Source organism: Anomaloglossus baeobatrachus, chromosome 1, assembly GCF_048569485.1.
Source record: "Anomaloglossus baeobatrachus isolate aAnoBae1 chromosome 1, aAnoBae1.hap1, whole genome shotgun sequence".
In the NCBI taxonomy this organism is placed as follows: Eukaryota; Metazoa; Chordata; class Amphibia; order Anura; family Aromobatidae; genus Anomaloglossus; species Anomaloglossus baeobatrachus.
This window is the reverse complement of record NC_134353.1, coordinates 611984987-612004573: the sequence shown is the minus strand read 5'-3', so window position 1 is coordinate 612004573 and position 19587 is coordinate 611984987. Positions and strand designations below refer to the sequence as shown.

The 19587-nt window shown below is 43.7% G+C and overlaps 1 protein-coding gene across 1 annotated transcript in view; it reads right to left on the bottom strand.

Annotated features, from left to right (window-relative positions):
* The window catches only part of DAPK1 (death associated protein kinase 1), a 249771-nt gene that overhangs the window by 91702 nt on the left and 138482 nt on the right, over positions 1 to 19587 (bottom strand). Inside the window, exons 3-7 of the mRNA XM_075318554.1 lie at positions 10260 to 10481; positions 1565 to 1703; positions 917 to 1046; positions 777 to 825; positions 444 to 470 (exon numbers count right to left, since the gene is read on the bottom strand). Coding sequence (XP_075174669.1) covers positions 444 to 470; positions 777 to 825; positions 917 to 1046; positions 1565 to 1703; positions 10260 to 10481 — 567 coding nt within the window. The remainder of the gene's footprint in view (positions 1 to 443; positions 471 to 776; positions 826 to 916; positions 1047 to 1564; positions 1704 to 10259; positions 10482 to 19587) is intronic.

Here is a 19587-nt window from a genome sequence, read left to right as displayed (position 1 = left end):
AGTTTGGAGCCCAAAAACGCTCCCAAAAAAAACGAGCAAAAACGCCTCTAAAAACGCACTGTGCGCACATAGCCTAATGGAGTCACCATGTGCTGTGTCGTACACTATTTTCGGGCGTATACGCTTAATGGAAACGGATGCCCAGACATAGTAGACTACATGCAAGAGCACATGGTGACTCAGTCAACACCATTATAGACAATGGCGCCGTTGGCGCATACATCTGAATCCCATTTTGCGGGGGCCTTGGACACAAGCACCAACGGGACCACTGAACATGGGAAAGAATGCAATGCACCCTAATGAAAACACCAAAAGTAATACATGCATATTTAGTGGCAGATTGCAAGTATGTTTCCAATGAATGAGAGCATATATTTATGTCTATTAAAAACACAAGAAAAGGAAAAACAAATGCTGCTGAAAACAGAAAGGATACTTACAAGATATAGGTTATCACGCCAATACTCCTATTAAAAGAATGAAAAAAAAAAAAAGTGAGTGAGCGTCTATTGAGCAGAAAGGGAGGAAGGCTGTCATTCCTTTGATGCAAGCAACAGACAGTCATCAGGTTTGTCTGACACCGGTGGCTGCAAATTACTTTAATCTAAGGTGTATGGCCACTTTTGCTAAGCATCTTGCCCCTTGGGCCTGGTACTAGGCATAACACAGTGTAATAAGTTTCGCCGTCTTGTTCCCCTAACATTCAGTGGCACGCTATGGGATTTGCAATGCTCTTGTGTGATCCTTCATGGCTGACAATACAGGGAACTTACCACATATCTGACTCCAATCCAAGTGGCTCATAGTTTACAATTTCTGGAGCTGTCAATAGAATTAAGCAGAAGAAAAGAAAAAGTAAATTTAAGAGAAAAATATATATTTGAACTTTATTAACTAAGGAATATTCACTTACCAACAAACTCAGGCGTTCCAAATATATTCTTAAATTCATTTCCAGTATCAATTTTGTGCGCCAGACCAAAATCGATTATCTTAATACGAGGCTTGGGGGAATTCCTATCCAGCAGCATGATATTTTCCGGCTAGGCAGAAATAAAACCAGATTACTATTAAAGGGTTAAAGCAAGATTGTCACATTGAAATTGTTCGATCTGCATGATAGGGAGCAGGAGAAGCTGAGCAGAATATGTAGCAATGTGAGGAAAGATTCAGTACAACTGGTGATTTATTCATTGATATCCATGTCAGTCCAGTGGGCGGTTCCACTCAGTGTGACCTATACATGCAAGGCTGTCAGTTACTGACTAAGACCGCCCACTTGGCTGATAGGGATTTCAATGACTAAATCACTATTTATAATGGATCTTTCCCCACAAAACTATATATGAATCTGCTCAGCTTCTCGTGCAGTATATCATGCTGTCGGCAGGTTAGACTACATTTTCAAAGTGACAGGCTCCCTTTAACAGCTGACAAAGCGCATACTTGTTATACCGAGACACGTTCAGTGTTATTTGTTTAGAAATATCAGAGCGATCTATGAGTTTTACCGATATCAAACATTCACACATTACTGTACATGCTGGTAAGTATTCTCTACCTTGAGATCAAAGTGAGCAATCTGCAGCGAGTGAAGGTAATTGACGCCATTCAAAATCTGTTTGAGAAACTCCGTAGCTTCCTCTTCTGTCAAGGATTCCTTCTCAGCAAGAAAGTCAAACAGCTCTCCACCAGCAACCCTGGAGATCGGGAGTATACAGTGTTACGAAAGGGAATTCAGAGGAAATCAGGCAATGATTAAGATATTAATGATGTCAATGTGGCAATCAAAAGAAATGGTTGCTATATACACCTCCATATCAACAAAATGTACAAAAAAAACCCAAAGCCTTTATATAGTTTATGATAGGACGCTAAATCCCTGAATGTATTATTCTGCACTAGAGTAATCAATATTGGTGCAAAAAGAAACACCATGGCTGTGAAGGAGTGATGTACTGTGTTGTGTTCTGTAAGACCTGAAGAGTGCCCGATAGACCATTCCGCTCCAGGTAGACCTATATGATGCACCTTTCCTAGCTTTGTGCTGCATAACAAGTGCTCCACTTTTTTTTTTTTTTTTAAAAGTAAATTTCTGACAAATTAGATTATAAAAGGGTTGTTCTCTATAGAAACTTCACAAATGATGTGGACCATTACAAAAGAACTGTTTACCACTAGAATTCCTACCAGCTCCAATGGTCTCGTTGGGACCAGCAGTGATGATGCCCCATCCACCAGTCACCTGACCCTGCAGTCAATCAGGACCTTCAGCAAGCAGGTGACTTGTCAGGTTGTCCTCTCTTCATGCGCTGGCAGAGACCATCAAATAGAAGAAAAAATCCAGCTTCCGTCAGCTGCGTTCTTTGCAAGGCTTGACAAAGAACGCAGACAGTGTTTGAAACGCGTAGCCTTATGCCGTATATGGGCTCCCTATTTTTGTCCTTGTCATCACATTAATTTTGACGTCCTTCAAAAAAATTTTGTAATAGTTTTACTACAACTCCAGAAGCTGGATTTTTTTCTTCTTCTATTGACCCTTGCACTGCCAGTGTTATCCGTGCATGCCGGACCTTGCCCCAGTTGAGCTGGATCACCTTCCTTCTTTCTCAGAGACCATCAAAGCAGCATTTCCAGAACAGAGGGAGATTCTAGTGGTATTCATTCTTTTTGCTGTAATGATCCGCATCCCTTGGAAGAGCTTGTAAAGTAGCAAACAACCTCAACATGCGCAAATCCATTGTGCTCAGAAAAGATACATTGAAACCAAAAAGGTGTCAAGCAACATACTCGCTCTCCCAATTGAAAACAAAACCCATCAAAAAGGGGAGCCAGTAGGAATATCAGACGCTGTGAATGTGGACCTACTGGCATGTGGCTGATTTTAGTGCAGAATTTTCAGCAATTATTAATCAATTTAAATGAGGCTGCAGAGTGAGCCGAAGAGATCCCAGATTTTTCAACAAATCCGCTGCTTGAGACAAGTTGTTAGAATCCCAATTATATCAGTACAAGTCCGAACTTAGAGACGCCATCCTATATGATCTTCTAGCATGTTGCTATCATGACTTAGGGAATGATGATGTAAGTGCAGGTTCTCTTTACACATGCACCTCTCCAGGCCTCATAGGACTAGGATTGAATTGTGAAACAGAAATTAATATCCAAAGGGTATATATGGCCTACATTATGTTGCTGTATTAAAACCGGATACAGATATATTTTCTTTTCTCCCTAATTTCTATTTGTTCTACAACATTATGTAGGCCGCCATCTTGCTGCTATTCACAGCATTTAGCGGTACAGTAGCCACACGGCTAAGGGACAAAACCACTTGCAGTTTGATGATGTTCACCGACTTCTCTTCTGGCGTCTTCTACGCATGCTTTGTGATCTGTGCAGAGGTCAGGGTACAGGGAGGAAGAGGATGGCTGTGGCCATTACCTATTATAAGTAGCGTGATCTATAGCGGTGTTCACTTCTCAGCTGTCACCATAGTCAAAATTACAATGGAAAGGATCCAACAGAGCAAGAAGTGTCAGTCTATTATGAGGTTCAGTGACAGTGAGAAAATTTACAGATTGCTTTTTATTTTACTATAGATCGTGATATTGAAATAATAAATGTAAAAAAAAAAGTCTTCCAAAAAGATTTTAAAGAAGTTTAACAGATTTGAACCCTATCCTGGTACAGGCAGGTAACAACTGAAATGCTATTCATGGGAAAATACTTATAAAGTCAATAACAAGTTCACAAAAACATAAAATAAATGGTATAGGTATGGTATATGAGCAGAATGGGGGTATATAGCAGGATGGGGGTATATTATGAGCAGGATGGGGGTATATTATGAGCAGGATGGGGGTATATAGCAGGATGGGGCCAGATGCCAGGATGGGTTATATAGCAGGATGGGGCTATATGCCAGGAGGGCAGTATATAGCAGGATGCGGCCATATGCCAGGATGACGGTATATAGCAGGATGGGGGCTATACCAGGATGAGGGACATATACTGTATATATAAGGCAGGAGGATCATTACCAGGATGGGGCACCTTGGTAGAGAATTTGGGGACATTACCCCCATAACAGTGTCAGCAGCAGATCCTCGCCCCATAACAGTAAGTCATGACCACATTTTTTGCTTAAAATGTTATTTTCCTACTTTCCTCCTCTAAAACCAGGGTGCGTCTTATGGTCCGGTGTGTCTTATAGTTCGGAAAAAAAACGGTATATACTGGGGCATTTAGACACATTAATCCTGCATCAGGTGCACGAGAGTTTGGCTGCAATACTCCTTAGGCTACTTTCACACTTGCGTTGTGCGGCATCTGTCGCATTGCGTTGTGTAACAGATGCGTTGTATACAGTGGCACAACTGATGCGACGGATCCTGCAAAATAACGCAATCCATTGTAGCTTTTTTTTCAGCGATTTACTAAACTGAGCATGCTCAGTTGTGTAAAGACGGATCCGTCACAGGAATCAGTGAAATGACGAATTCCGTCGGATTCTGCCACCATAGACTTTCATTATAAAAAACGACGGACGCCGACGGAATCCTGCACATTGCGTTTTTTGACGCTCTGGGAAGCGCAGAAAAACGCTACGTGCTGCGTTCTTTCCGCCTGGCGGATGCAACGCAGCATCAGCCGGCAGATACAACGCAGGACCATCAGTCACAATGCGTCGTCAATACAAGTCTATGGGAAACAGCGCACATCCGTTAACGAATTGCGCTGTTTCCCAAAGAGGCGGATTGCGATGGCTGCCAAACGACGCAAGTGTGAAAGTAGCCTTACAGGGACAGGTTAGAAAATTGCCTAGAATATCTGGATATCTCAATTTCAGGGCTCTAAAAGTAAACAGTGTCTTTCATAGGCATGTATTAAAGGAGAGTATATGAAATCAAATGCATAACAACCTCATTTAATAACCATGAAAGTAAAAAAAGTAAAAATACCCAAACTTCACAACTACTGCCAAATTGCCTCCAGTTTTCAGGACATAAGTATTACTAAACATTAAAATTAGGTAAAAAAAAACTTAATTGTAAGGCACTTAGATGCTACTGGAATCAAGTTCACTCAGATTCAGACGGTGAAAGCTCAGAGGTAGAAACACATTGGCAGAGAGAACAGCAAGGTTGTCAGATCATATTTGCATGGAACAAGCAGATCGTGTTGTGACATTTTTGGCATTCATAATTTGATAGCCTTCTGTGACCCGTTTCCAAGATGCAGTGAGTACATCAACGTCTTTTAGGAGGTGGGACATGTGGTGCTTAGAGATGAGCGAACCCGAACAGTACACGGACCAAAAAAAGAAAAATCAGCGTTAGAGTGCTGTACGTATGAGAACCACTCTGTGCTCTGGTATTATCGGTGCTCAGCCCAGTGTTTATGGTTGGCTGCATGTGGACGGAGACCTACACTGCCCAATCAGTGTCTTTAATGGGGTTCAAGTCAAGTCCGGGTCCTGGGCTGAACGTTATCTGAAGTCCGACAGAACCCGCCAAACCGAACATCAACGGGTCCGCTTATCTGTAGTGGTGTTTGGGCGCAATGTGCCTGAGTCCACCTTCTTATTTCTAAGAAAACCCTACTTATTTCTACAAAATATCCACTAACTTGCATTATTCATTCATAAAATGCACAGAATAAATAATTGTGAGGAAACCCCCCAGACAGTACAAACCTGCAAAAGTGAGAGGAGCTCAAGCACAATGAGCCTGAGAAGCAATGGAGGTCACACATGCTCTATGCAAGGACGGTGGGAAAACTAAGTGTGGAGGGGGAAGGGGGGGGGGGGGGTTGGGTGTTCAAGCAGTACCTAAAAGATAGTAAGAGACTCGGAGGGGCAGGATCTCCTGCCCCCTTGGAAAGGAGGGGGAAAGGAAAACATGAGCTGGGCCCATCAGGCCAGTTGCGCCTGACGCAGGGTTAAGGATGCACATTATAGTACTTCTGCAACATTGGGTAATATTTTAGTTAACCAAAATGAAATGATGGGTTTCCTGGAACTCTTATTAAATGGAAAAAAAAAATGTTAAAAAAATTTGGCTAAAGCCTGAAATGTGTGAATGGGAAGGGTAGCAAAATTTCTCAAATTTCATTTACATACGTAAATTATGTAAAATATTCTGCAACTGAAAACTCCTTAGATTAATTTTCCTACACTGAAACAAAGTCTGGGAACTCCACCGAACCTGTTCTCATACAGAGATATGTTCAAAATCCTGCAGTGTTTTGTGCTGACATTTGTCAGCCCCTTCTTGTTCACAGCCTGCTCAGGTGATCATTCTAGCAGTATTGGTGGCGTTGGATCATAATGCACTTTCTGCACTGCTCTGCCCTGGGCACTCTATGGGGGGGATTCTATTTACTGTGCTTTTAAGTAGCACAAATGGAGTTCATTCTTTACTTAGTCATAGTACATGGACACACTGTGAAGCATGTTTAAATCCTGTTTTTGGGGGTAGAGACCCCAAATCAGTGGGGTGTTCAGTTAGGGGTACTGTACCCAGCTTTGAAAGTACAATTTTCAGACAATTACTTGTGGACAATGTTGTGGTTACATTTATAGCAACCCTATCATTACAATTTTTCTACATAACAAACTGTGAATGTATATATGTAAAACTTAAAGGGGTTGTCCAGTAGAAGCAGCCGCAGCTCTCACTTCCTCCAGATGTCCGTTCTGTCTGAAGAATAGGATGGTGCAGGCACCGCTGAACAGTGCTGATACTGGTGGGGAGTAGGAGAGTTATTTTACGAGGGGGAAATTTTGTGCTTGACAGGGGATTATCTGAGTAGTGGACAACCTTTTTAATATTAGATTTTAAGGGAAACCACAAACTCGTCAACTCAATTAGCTTCCGGGCTCCTTGTCTGCAAACTCTATATCAATGTCTAACAACTCAGTCCTCCTCACTATCACAGTAAACAGAATGAAAATAGAACAGGAGGGAGATGCAGCTGAAGATTTTAACTTTTTTTTTTACTCTAAGTGAGACTTCTAAGGGAATGGAGTAAAAAGTTGGGAAACATATTTGGCAAAAAGTGGATTATACTACTGGCATCAAACCTGAAAGAGTCCATGATTTGTGCTTTTGAGAATGCTTAAAGAGAACCAACCATCAGGATCCTCATACATAAAGTAAAGCTAGTGCTATACCGGCTCTAGGATGCTGAATGTAAGCATAGCTTTTGTTCTGAGATTGGAGGTTTTATTTCAGAAAAATGTGCAAGTAAACTTCCAGAAATATACAGCTATTTGATTGACAGGTGCAAATGGGCAGGAATATAGTGAAGAGTTTTCTGCAACACTTACAAATGATACTGTGCATGCGCCTAAATTAACATCTATGACAATGACATGGTGGGAAAGGCCAGACAGCAGACATGGTGGGGGAATAGATAGCAAAATCAAACCCACATATTCCTGCCCCTGTTGCACCTGTCAATCAAATATCAGTGCATTACTGGAACTTTACTTGCACATATTTCTGAAATAAAACATCCATTCTCAGAACAAAAGCTATGGTTATATTCAGCGTACTAGAGCCAGTAGAGCACTCACTTTACTTTATATATGAGAATCCTAATGGTGGGTTCCCTTTAAAAGCAAGGAAAAAAAAATTCTGACTGCACTAAAATTTAATACCCTGCTACTATGATATATGTTAGTGTTTTTCCTTTTTCCTGAGACTCATAAAATAATTATGAAACATGTCTTTAAGGAGCAAAACGGACATGAAGGCAGTATTGCAGAAGCCTGCCATTATTATCCGGTACACCTGACAGATCACTCTACAGCAATATAAGGAAGTGCTATGCCGGATATTTTATTCATGGTAGCTATGTAAGGCATTCACGTGCATAGGTATGTAGGTCTTGTGCTGTACACAAAGGATTTTTATGTAAATGTCATTTCATTTGTGAGAAAAAATGCCAACGTTCATCATAAGGAATGCAAATCTTTGCCCCTAAAGGGGTTGTTTCACGATTATTGTTGTCAGGAGCCCATCACTTCTCTCCCTCACAGCTTCCTGCCTACTGTTAGGGGGGCAGTGATCTCGTGAAGGATTGACAGGTCAGACCTGAGGCATTGCTGGCTCATACTATACATTCTTCAATGTTGCAAACAGAGGCATATTTGCTTCCGCCCTCCTCGGAGGAGCACAGTTACACTGAAGCTGGATAGATCCAACAATATGGCAGGCTTCGGAGAAGTGTTACATAAAAAAAAAGATTGAAAGTATGTGTACCGCCCCCGCGACAGCAGACTGGCTGCTTGGATCCGGAGTGGCTCGAGGGGTCTCCGGACCCGAGACGGGGTCGCGCAGCCTCACAAAAATAAAAGGGGGTTGAAAGGGTTAAGTTGGATAATGTTCGTGACGCTACCCACGGTTCGTGGTAAAACTTAGGATACCACTGCTGCTTCTTTTAGGGGAGAGGGCAGCTGTAGATGTTAACCCCTCTGAGGGCAGGGGAAGGTGTCCCGGGGCTCGGTGGTGGGGAGCAAAGGGGCACCACGTACTCATACAGTCCAGAGATGCTGACACTGACACCAGGTAAACCTAAAGGGTACTTTACATGCTGCGCCATCGCTAGTGATCTCGTTAGCGATGTGAAATTCTAGATCGCAAGTGCGATCTTTCGAGGTCGCACATGCGTAAAATGACCTATGTGCGATCTCGAAAGATCGGACTTGCGATCTAGAATTTCACATCGCTAATGAGATCACTAGCGATGTCGCAGCATGTAAAGTACCCTTTAGTCTTGAACGTTCTGCAGCCTTAGTCCAAACACGTTGGGTCCGTGCCCTTTTGGCGTTGCTGGTTGGTCTGAATCCTTGTCCCTTGGCACAGTGTGTACACAATTGGTGGATCCCTTTCGTCTAGAACTACTCGGGTCCCGCTCACCTGCGTGGCTAGCGGGGTAGGCTTGCTCTCAGGGTTCACGCTTGGGATTTTCTGGACGGTTTTGGGAAGTCCTATCCCTCCGTTGCACTAGTACCCCGATTTTGGAGCTGGTGGGGAGCGGTTTGTGAAGATTCCGTTCCCGTCGGGTGAATTACTGGGCTGCATGAAGCTACTTCCCAGCCTAGGGTCCGCATACCCAGTCGTGTCCTGGCCCCTGCCCGGTTGTAGCACAAGGCCGCCGGTCGGCCCTCCGTGGCAGTACCGTTCTCCCTGTCACTACCCCCTGCGACCGGGGTTCCAGCTCCTTCCAGGCTAGACCAACGTCTGGCACCTGGGACTGTTACAGGAGCCCAGCTCCGCAGTGTGACCTTTCCTGTCACCACTCACTGGCACTTCTCCACTACTCTCTCCTCTTCTCCTGACACTTTTGGTCCTCCTTCTTCCATCACTTCATCTGGGCGGCCCTATTCCCCTCAGGCTACCCAATGGGTGTTTGGTGTTGCTAAGAGCAGGTATACACAAATCCTGAGGAACACTCTGCACCACACCCACCAAAGGGACAGGACCCGCAACCAAGGGAGCGGGTACCATGCAGAAGGGCAGATTGCACGGAACCCTTGTGACGACCTGATAGGCCAAGGCATCACATATGCATTGCCCTTGTAACCTCAATTGGGCTGCAGTGGTGGCCAGTAAACCAGGGAAGATGGAAAAATACATCAGTTATTGAGAAGGGAACATTTTTAACAACTAAATTACAAAGCTTGTTTATTCAAGTAGTTTGCAATTTTACCCATTTAAGAACTTGAGAATAACCTTTTATTTCACTTGCAGACACTGAATGAAGCAATACTGCGTAGGCTGGACGGTCAACTTCTCTTTGCCTCAAGCGAGATCGGTAGAGGTGAACCCCCTACAGATTTATCATCTACACTGCAGGTTTTTCCCTACTTTTTTGCCATTGTATCATAGTCTTTTCTAGTATAAATAAAAAGAAACATAATGAATAAGAACAATAATGGGTGGTATCTAACCACTTCAGATGGTCCAGGAACAGAGTAGTAGCGTCTTCTAGTCACACTGGCACAGAAGGTATTGAATGGTTGCCAGCACTTTCTGTTCCTCAATGGACACTCCGCAGACAGACTAAACTGGCTACAAACTCATTTTCCTAAGCAAAATGCTGAAGCTGAAATAATGAAGGGCCCTTGAAATAACAGGCTCCGGCTGGTGTTGTGTTTTTCTTGTGGTTGCACAGGAAGCACATTACATCATCCATTTAACAAGCGAAACACAAACAAGGGGTAGCGGGGGCTTGGTGGCACTTACAGCTCCAGAATGAGAATGACATCTGCTTTGTTCTCATACACCTCATGCAGCGTGATCACATTCGGATGTTGGATCTCCTTCAGTATGCTGACCTCCCTTTCAATATCCTCCCGGGTCACCCCACGACGGCTTGATTTGGTTCTCCTCTTCTTGATAAATTTTGCAGCATACTGCACACCTGAGCTTTTCTCCTGGCATTTCTTCACCACCGCAAATTGTCCACTGAAAGAATAACATGAAAAAACAGGTTAAAACATGTAGCAGGTAAAACTTCAGATTGACAAATCCATCCAGTGTCTTAGGCCCCTTTCACACTGCGTTCCTCTCCCCGTTCAGTGGTCCTGTCGGGGCTTCCATCCAAACCCTCCGCAAAACGGGTTTTGGACATATGCGCCATTGGGGCTATTGACTATAATGGTGCAGACTGAGTCACCATGTGCTCTTTCGTGCACCATTTTCAGGAGTGAAATGGTGCAAGACAGAGCACAAGGTGAATCCATCTGCACCATTATAGTCAATGGCCCCATTGGCGCATACGTCCGAGTCCTGTTTTGCGGGGGGGGTTCTGACGGAAGCCCCAACAGGACCACTGAATGGGGAGAGGAACGCAGTGTGAAAGTGGCTTTTGGATGCACCTCCAAACAGTTGTAAAAAATGGGTCCTACTAAAGAGCTTTTAAATCTACTGCAACTCAGTGACAGACCATGAAAAGTTTCACGGCGGAGTCGCTGGGTGCATAGTGCCAAAAAGTCACTAAACACTGCAGATTCAACTGCAGAGATCCAAACCTCCTCCAGCATTATCCACACAAATCTGAGTGCAGAGGGCATCATCGCTTGCACAACGCCGTAAAAGCCAATGGATTTAGAATGGGATTTAGTAAAAGCCTCTGGACGTGTAATGTCTAATGTCCACATACAGTACTTTCTACTACCGTATATCATCTGTGTTTTATTATTTAATTAGAAAATACAATCTTAAAAAGTTGTAAAAAACAATTTAGAAATATATGCTAAAATGTCCCATCTCATCTTCATAGGGTGCAAGGTCATGCCCTTAAATTAGATTTTGCTATTAGCAGAATCAATCCTAAAGCAATGTAAATGGATGCCAACATCTCATGGTAAAGCCTCAAGGTGCATTTATAATGCCCAATTACTAACGAGCGTTAGTAAGAACTGTCATTTCTGGATAATCGTCAGGTGATAGATTCCTTTTAAGAGAGCCAAAAGGTATCATCAGCAGGTTTTTGCTCCCTCATCTAAGAGCAACATAATGTAGGAAGAGAGACCCTAAGGACTACGACACACAGAGTAAAACAAGCAGAGTTAAATGCAATAAAAAATTGCATTCCACTCGAACCAATGTTACTCTATGGGGCGGTCCCATCTGCAACTTTTTTCTCAACTCTAATCAGACCGAGAAAACAATCGCAGTATGCTGCAGGTGTAATCCAATCTATATTCACTTGCACCCATATAAGCCTATGGGTGTGAGTGCAACATCACACTGCACTCAGATGACACCAGAGTGCATTGCGATAATCGCATCAGCTGATAATAGAGGAGATGGGGATATTCGTGCCTCCCTCTGCTCCACAGCTGTGATCAGATCACAGTATAATGACACTCCGCTCACGCTCACAGCAGAGAGGAGCCAATGGGCATGGGCATTAGCATATCACATCCGATGCTCTCGCATCGGAATGCCATACGCTTGTGTGTCTCAGCTTTAAATCCAACAATGTATCACTTGGATTACTGGGTGCAGCAGTTCTGATACAATCAGAGTTGTTGGATTTAGTAATGCGGCAGAGCTGAGAAAGCTGCTGCCACTCACAACAGGCTCTCTAATGCAATATCTGTAGACCATGAGCTGCTAATCACATCATGTTGGACTACCAGGCACATGGCAAAGTAGTCCAACCAATACGCTCCAGGTTCTAAAACTATTATTGCACGTAAACGACATGGACCTTGATAAGAAGAGACACAGGTCTGAAATCTGTGTTTTAACCCCTACAGCGTGTTGTGCTCAGATTACATAGCAAAATCTGTTAAACGATTCCCTTTAAATGATCAGTAGTCTCAGCAGTGCATTGCCATGTGTAAACATGAGCTGTGTTACCGAGAGCAATGGCAGTCTATGTGCCCTGAACGATCTATTATGGATTGATCAGTACATCTGAAGCGCAATCTAGCTGTACACAGGTTATTAAACAACTGGTGATCAGGTCATAAACTCAAGTCTAAAGGGCCATTTACACGCTGCGACATCGCTAATGATATATCGTCGGGGTCCTGTGTTTGTGACACACATCCGGCATCGTTAGCGATATCGCAGCGTGTAACACCTCTAAGCGACCTTAAACGATCGCAAAAGAGGCAAAAATCGTTGGTATTTGAGACGTCGTTCATTTACCAAAAATCGTTGACTATTCAGTAGCGAGGTTGTTTGTCATTCCTGCGGCAGCACACATCACTATGTGTGACACTGCAGGAACGAGGAACAACCTCGTACCTGCGGCCGCCCGCAATGAGGAAGGAAGGAGGTGGGCGGGATGTTCGTCCCGCTCATCTTAGCCCCTCTGCTTCTATTGGACGGCTGCCGTGTGACATCGCTGTCACGCCGCACATACCGCCCCCTTAGAAAGGAGACAGTTCACCGGCCAAAGCGACGTCGCATGGAAGGTAAGTCCATGTGACGGGTGTTAGCGATGTTGTGCGCCACGGGCAGCGATTTGCCCGTGACGCACAATTGACGAGGGCGGGTACGCTCGCTAGCGATATCGGTACCGATATCGCAGCGCGTAAAGTACCCTTAAGACTGTTAATTAAATTATGCCAAATGAAAATTATTACACCTTGGTAAGATACTAGATTATCCAGGTAATGGTGCACGGCTTTCTGATATTCCAAGTATCATCGCAGGAAAACCAATGATCTCCCCAAGAAAATTGAAATTGGTTGAATGGCTCTTGGGTGAATTCTATTAACATACCATTGGAAAATGCCAGAATTTTCAAGAAATAAAAGTTTTTGGGAGAAACCAGAACAACTCCAATTTGCCCAACATCATTAAATGAGTTCTAGGGTTCTAGTTATACAATTAATAATGAAATTACACAAAAATGTCCATCGTGTACCACCATATTCTTTAGCATTTCAAAAGGAATTCAATATTTCCGATGTTCTGTAGAGGTAGCTGGTGGCCTAATGAGTCTGATATTCTAAAGGTACTGTCACACATAACGATATCACAGCTGAGTCACGGTTTCTGTGACGCAGAAGCGGTCCCGTTAGCGATCTTGTTATGTGTGACACCTACCAGCGATCAGGCCCCTGCTGTAAGATCTCTAGTCCTTGCAGAATGGTCCAGGCCATTTTCTTCAAAGGCGATGTCCTGCTGGGCAGGACACATCGCTGTGTTTGACACTGTGTGACAGGGTCACAGTGACTGCTGAGATCGTTATACAGGTCGCTACTGCGACCTGTATCGTTCCTGCATAGCTGGTAAGATCTGACTGTGTGACATCTCACCTGCGACCTCCCAGCGACTTACCTGCGATCCCTATCAGGTCGCATCGTTTTCGGGATCGCTGGTAAGTCGTTGTGTGTGACTGGGCCTTTAGAAGAAGTATGGCCAGCATAGCCATAGGTAAGTGAGGTTTACTTATAAGATGCTGTCAATGCCATAACAAACAACTATAAATCAAATACAACTATCAATAGAACTCTATATTCTTTATTGTACTTTTACACAGATTTGGTATTCAAGCGCCTCATTTTTCTCAAGGATTAGACAAACTTACATACTTCAGTCTGAGCAAAGAATGCAATTATGTCTATCAATCAAACCACCCATTTAGGTGAGTAATAGTCTCTCCAGCAGGGAAGATGCTTTCAATGTAACTCAGCCCGGCAATACCAATGATACAGTACATGTGTAAGCTTCTAGCCTACTTAAGCCAATTTGTAACACAGAGGAGGATCAAGTCACACAATGAGTGGGGATGATAGGCTTGTGCTGGAACAAATACTTCAGCAATAACAGTGATTTGCTGGGTGATCTTCTAATGCCTATTGAATTACTTGTGAATTATTACCCTGAAATGGATCTTTTTACTGAACTTGGCAGGAAGCCTCAGTCCACTGCACCTAAGAGTAACAAACTGCAGCTACTAGTCAGCTGTAATATTACTAGCCTAGAAGCCTCAACTACTAAGACTGTAGAAAACTATACATATCACTTCGGAAAACTGGTGTTATGTAACGTTATTAGCTAGCATTTCCCTTTTCAGAGCGCCTGGTGGGACAATGCTGAAGTTGTACAATGAGGAAAATAAGTATTTGATATAATGACGATTTTACAAGTTTTCCCACCTACATAGAATGGAGAGGTCTGTGATTTCTATCGTAGGTACACTTCAACTGTGACAGATAGAATTAAAAATCACATTGTATGATTAAATAGTTTACATTTTATTGCATGAAATAAATATTTGATTACCTACCAACCAGCAAGAATTCTGCTCTCACAGACCTGTAATTTTTCCTTAAAGGGAACCTGTCATCAGAAATTTAGCTATAAAGCTAAAAGTTCCCCCCTCTGCAGCTCCTGGGCTGCATTCTAGGAAGCTTCCTATAGTTCTTGTGGCCCCTTTTATACCAAAATAAACACTTTGTAAATTTGTACCTTTTCTTATGCAAATTTCGTAAATCTTCCATGGGGGCGGGCTGCCTGGGGTCCGTTGCTGTCCTCCTGCCGATTTACACCGCCCCCGAATGCTGAATTTCAAAGCTCAGGACGCCGCCCCTGGGTGCCCGTGGTCCCGCGCATGCGCTGTTCCACTGTAGCGGTGCCGTGCACTGTGTGCACGTGTGACCGCTGGTGACGCTTTGCGCGGGCACGAGGTTATGGGCGGCGCTGTGAGTGTCATCAGCAAGTGCCACCCATAACCTCATGCCCGCGCAAAGCGTCACCAGCGGTCACACGTGCACACAGTGCACGGCACCGCTACAGTGGAACAGCGCATGCGCGGGACCACGGGCACCCAGGGGCGGCGTCCTGAGCTTTGAAATTCAGCGTTCGGGGGCGGCGTAAATCGGCAGGAGGACAGCAATGGACCCCAGGCAGCCCGCCCCCATGGAAGATTTACGAAATTTGCATAAGAAAAGGTACAAGTTTACAAAGTGTTTATTTTGGTATAAAAGGGGCCACAAGAACTATAGGAAGCTTCCTAGAATGCAGCCCAGGAGCTGCAGAGGGGGGAACTTTTAGCTTTATAGCTAAATTTCTGATGACAGGTTCCCTTTAAGAAGCCCTCCTAGTCTGCACTCATTTCATGTATTAATTGCACCTGTTTGAGCTAGTTACCTGTATAAAAAGATAAATGTCCACACTCTCAATCCCACTGGAACCTATCCACCATGGCCAAGACCAAAGAATTGTTTAAGGACACCAGGGACAAAATTGTAGACTTGCACAAGGCTAGAATGAGCTACAGGACAAAAGGCAAGCAGCTTGGTAGAAAGGCAACAACTGTTGGCACAATTATTAGAAAATGTCAGAAACACAAGATGACTGTCAATCTTAAGCTACTTTCACACATCAGTTTTTTGGTATCAGGCACAATCTGGCTTGTGCCTGATGCAACGGTTCCGGCACAGAATATGAAAAAACGGAGGCGCCGGATAATTTTTTTTTTACGGATCCGGTATACCTGATCCGTCAAAAAACTGATCTGGTCTAGGGTTACATGCAAGATTTTGCTTCATGACGTAAGGATGACTCAGAGAGGTCAGGAATCAGACAAGAACTACAAGGGAGGACCTGATCAATTACTTGAGGAGAGCTGAGACCACAGTCTCAAAGACTACAGTTTGTAACACACTACACCATCGTGGATTAAAATCCGTCAGGAAACGCCAGGTCCCCCTTCTCATGCCAACACATTTCCAAGCCTGTTTGAAGTTCACCAATTTGTATCTGGATGATCCAGAGGAGGCATGTGGCTAGATAAGACCAAAATAGAACTTTTTGGTATCAACTCCACTCACCATGTTTGGAGGAGAAGGAAGAAGGTGGAGTACAGCCTCAAGAACACTGACTCAACCATGAAGCATGGGGTATAAACATCATACTTTGAGGGTGCTTTTCTGCAAAGGGGACAGAATGACTGCATCATATTGAAGGGAGGATGGATGGGGTCATGTATTGTGATATTTTGGCCAACACCCTTCTTCCCTTAATAACAGCCTTGAAGATGGGTCATTGCTGGATCTTCCAGCATGACAATGACCCGAAACACACAGCCAGGGAAACTAAGGAGTGTCTCCGTAAGAAGTATTTCAAGATCCTGGAGTGGCCTAGCCAGTCTCCAGACCTGAACCAAATAGAAGATCTTTGGAGGGAGATGTAACTCAATGTTGCCCAGTGACTGCCTCAAAACCAGAAAATCTGGAGAAGATCTGTACAAAGGAGTGGGCCAAAATCCCTGCTGCAGTGTGTGCAAACTTGAAGAACTACAGGAAACGTCTGACCTCTGTAATGGCAAACAAAGGTTTCTGTAGCAAATATTAAGTTCCGTTTTTCTAGTGTATCAAATACTTATTTCATGCAATAAAATTCAAATTAATCATTTAAAAATCATACAATGTGATTTTCTGAATTATTTTCTATTCTGTCACAATTGAAGTGTACCTAGAATAAAAATTACAGACCTCTCCATTCTTTGTAGGTGGCAAAACGTGCACAATCGGCAGTGCATCAAATACTTATTTTGCTCAGTATACTTTGGGGATCCATCAACAATTCAGATGTCAAGATTAAGATGAGTTGTGCCAGCTCATGCACTCCATTATGGCATATGAATTTTACAAAGGGGTCCACAGCTACTCCAAAGAGTTGACAGATTTTGACTCTGAACTACGATTTACTAACTCTAACCTTCGAGTACAAAGAGACCCAAGTTCATTGTATATTACAGATGGCCCAGATATAGCACTCTACAGTAACCAGAAGACGGACGACTCACATTGTGCATGGCACTGGGGACACAAGGTGATGGCTATGTTTTTACAACTACACACATTGCAGAAGTCATTCTGTATCAGCCATTTTCACATGATGTAAAAGATGAATCATGTGTGATGACGATGGGATAATGAGGTATATCTATTGTCAAGTGACAAATGCAGAAGTAAATTTAGATGGCGGCCCAGAGTAAATCAGATATCATCACATATGAAGAAGTTGTCATTTACTATGACCTCTGGAATACGATCAGAATAGGAAGTAACAAAGAAAATACCATCACCCTCATCACTGTGGGAATACCCGAGCTTAGTGAGCAACAAGAATTTGTCATTTCTCCGGACTAGGGATGAGCGAACCTCAACTGTAATGTTAAGGGTATGTACCGACCACTGGGTGTTCAGGTCTCGGCGGACGCATACCCAGACATTTGACTGTACGTCTGGTTCCTGTTCGGTATTGTCAGCTAAATAAAGCTTGTTGAAATTATAGAAAAAATGATTTTGCACTCAGTGATATGTGGTGCGAGTGAATCAGGGTCTATTAAAAAAAACAAAAAAAAAAAAAAACAACCTCAAAAACTGATGTTAGTGGCTGTCCCACAGTATGTTGTAGCCAGCCGCCACTACTTTTCCAGGAGCTCCATCCATGCCCTGCACACACATGTTGTGGAACAAATCCGATGTGAGTAACCCAACTATGGATACGTGTACCAGTAAGTAGGGGCAGGGACGTTATACCTCCCTAACGGCTCACTGGTAACACTAACAAGGAATGGGAGAAGCAAGCGAGCATGGGAAATACAGCATGAAAAAGAGTAGATCTTTATAATAAATATATATATATATATATATATATATATATATATATATAATAAATTTATTAACTTACAATACTATATTAAAAACAGAAACAGTACAGACACTCATGGTGTCATTTAACGCGTTTTGGACTCAAAATATGGTTCTTATTCACGCGTCCATGTTGCCTCCCTCTCGTTTTAGTCTATATGTTTTTCTACTGTCCCCCATGTTACAGACTGCAGAGGTCAAGAATAATCTGTTAAGTGCGTTTTTGACATCACAAAGATGCCCCTGCATGCGTTTCCTTCCCCCAGCAAAGTCTATGGGATTTCTATTTTGCTGTCCACACTGGGCATCTTTTGTTGGCTGCGTTTTTGAAGATGCAGCATGTCAATTCTTTTTGGGTTTTTGCAGTGTTTTGGAGCCCTTCCAGTCAATAGATTTTACTTAAAAAACGCATTGGGCAAAAACGCGGCAAAAACACCACAAACGCGATGCGTTTTTACCGCGTTTTTGGTGCATTTTTGATGCACCCAAGATGCACTGGCAAAAAGATGCCACGTGTGAACATAGCCTAACACTAGCAGCTCCCACACTACAACACAGAGGCAGCAATCTAAGTGTGCACTGACTGACAATGTCCACCAGGTGGCATCAGCAGGAGATAAAGGCGTGAAGGCGGGCACTGCATGATAGCCCCGACCCAGTCCGACACTTAGGCCGGGGCCACACGGGGACTACTGCGATCCCCTTGCATGAGACTCGGCTCGTGCTGGCAGTACAGCAGAGCCGAGTCTCATGCTTGTGTCCTTGCAACTGAGGTCCGTTCGTGCGAGCAGACCTCAGCTGCAGGGGGCGGGCCGGCACTCAGGAGGGGAGGGAGGGATTTCTCTCCCTCTCGCCTGTGTAGCCGGCTATAGACATTCTCGCTCTGCACGCACGGTACACCGGTGTACCGCGAGTGCAGTGCGATTTTTCTCTCGCCCCATTCACTTGAATGGGTGCGAGAGAAAGAGTCTCGGATTACAATCGCAGCATGCTGCGATTGTTTTCTCGGTCCGATTAGGGCTGAGAAAATAATCGCTCATGTGTGCTGTCACACAGGCTAGAATTGGTCCGAGGGGAATGCGATGTTTTATCGCACTCCACTCGCACCGATTTTCTCGCCGTGTGGCTTAGGCCTTATACCAACACCCGCCCACGCTGCCATAATAACCAGATTGTTTAATAGCAGAAAGCGAGACTTTACATAAGAAAAGCAGCACCGAGGAGACCTTTAGCATTAACAAAGAACATCATCATCAATAAGTGTAGCAGATGGTATATAAAAAAAAAACAAAAAACAACAAAAAACAGCTCCATGGAATATTGCAGCAGATTTTTGCTATGTATGCAACCTGTGAGCAGCAGAAGATGTAAGTGCAGTGGCCCTGTTAGGTCAGTCACTAGATGTAGTTAAAAAAAAATAAATCTGTTTCTCAGCACTAGAT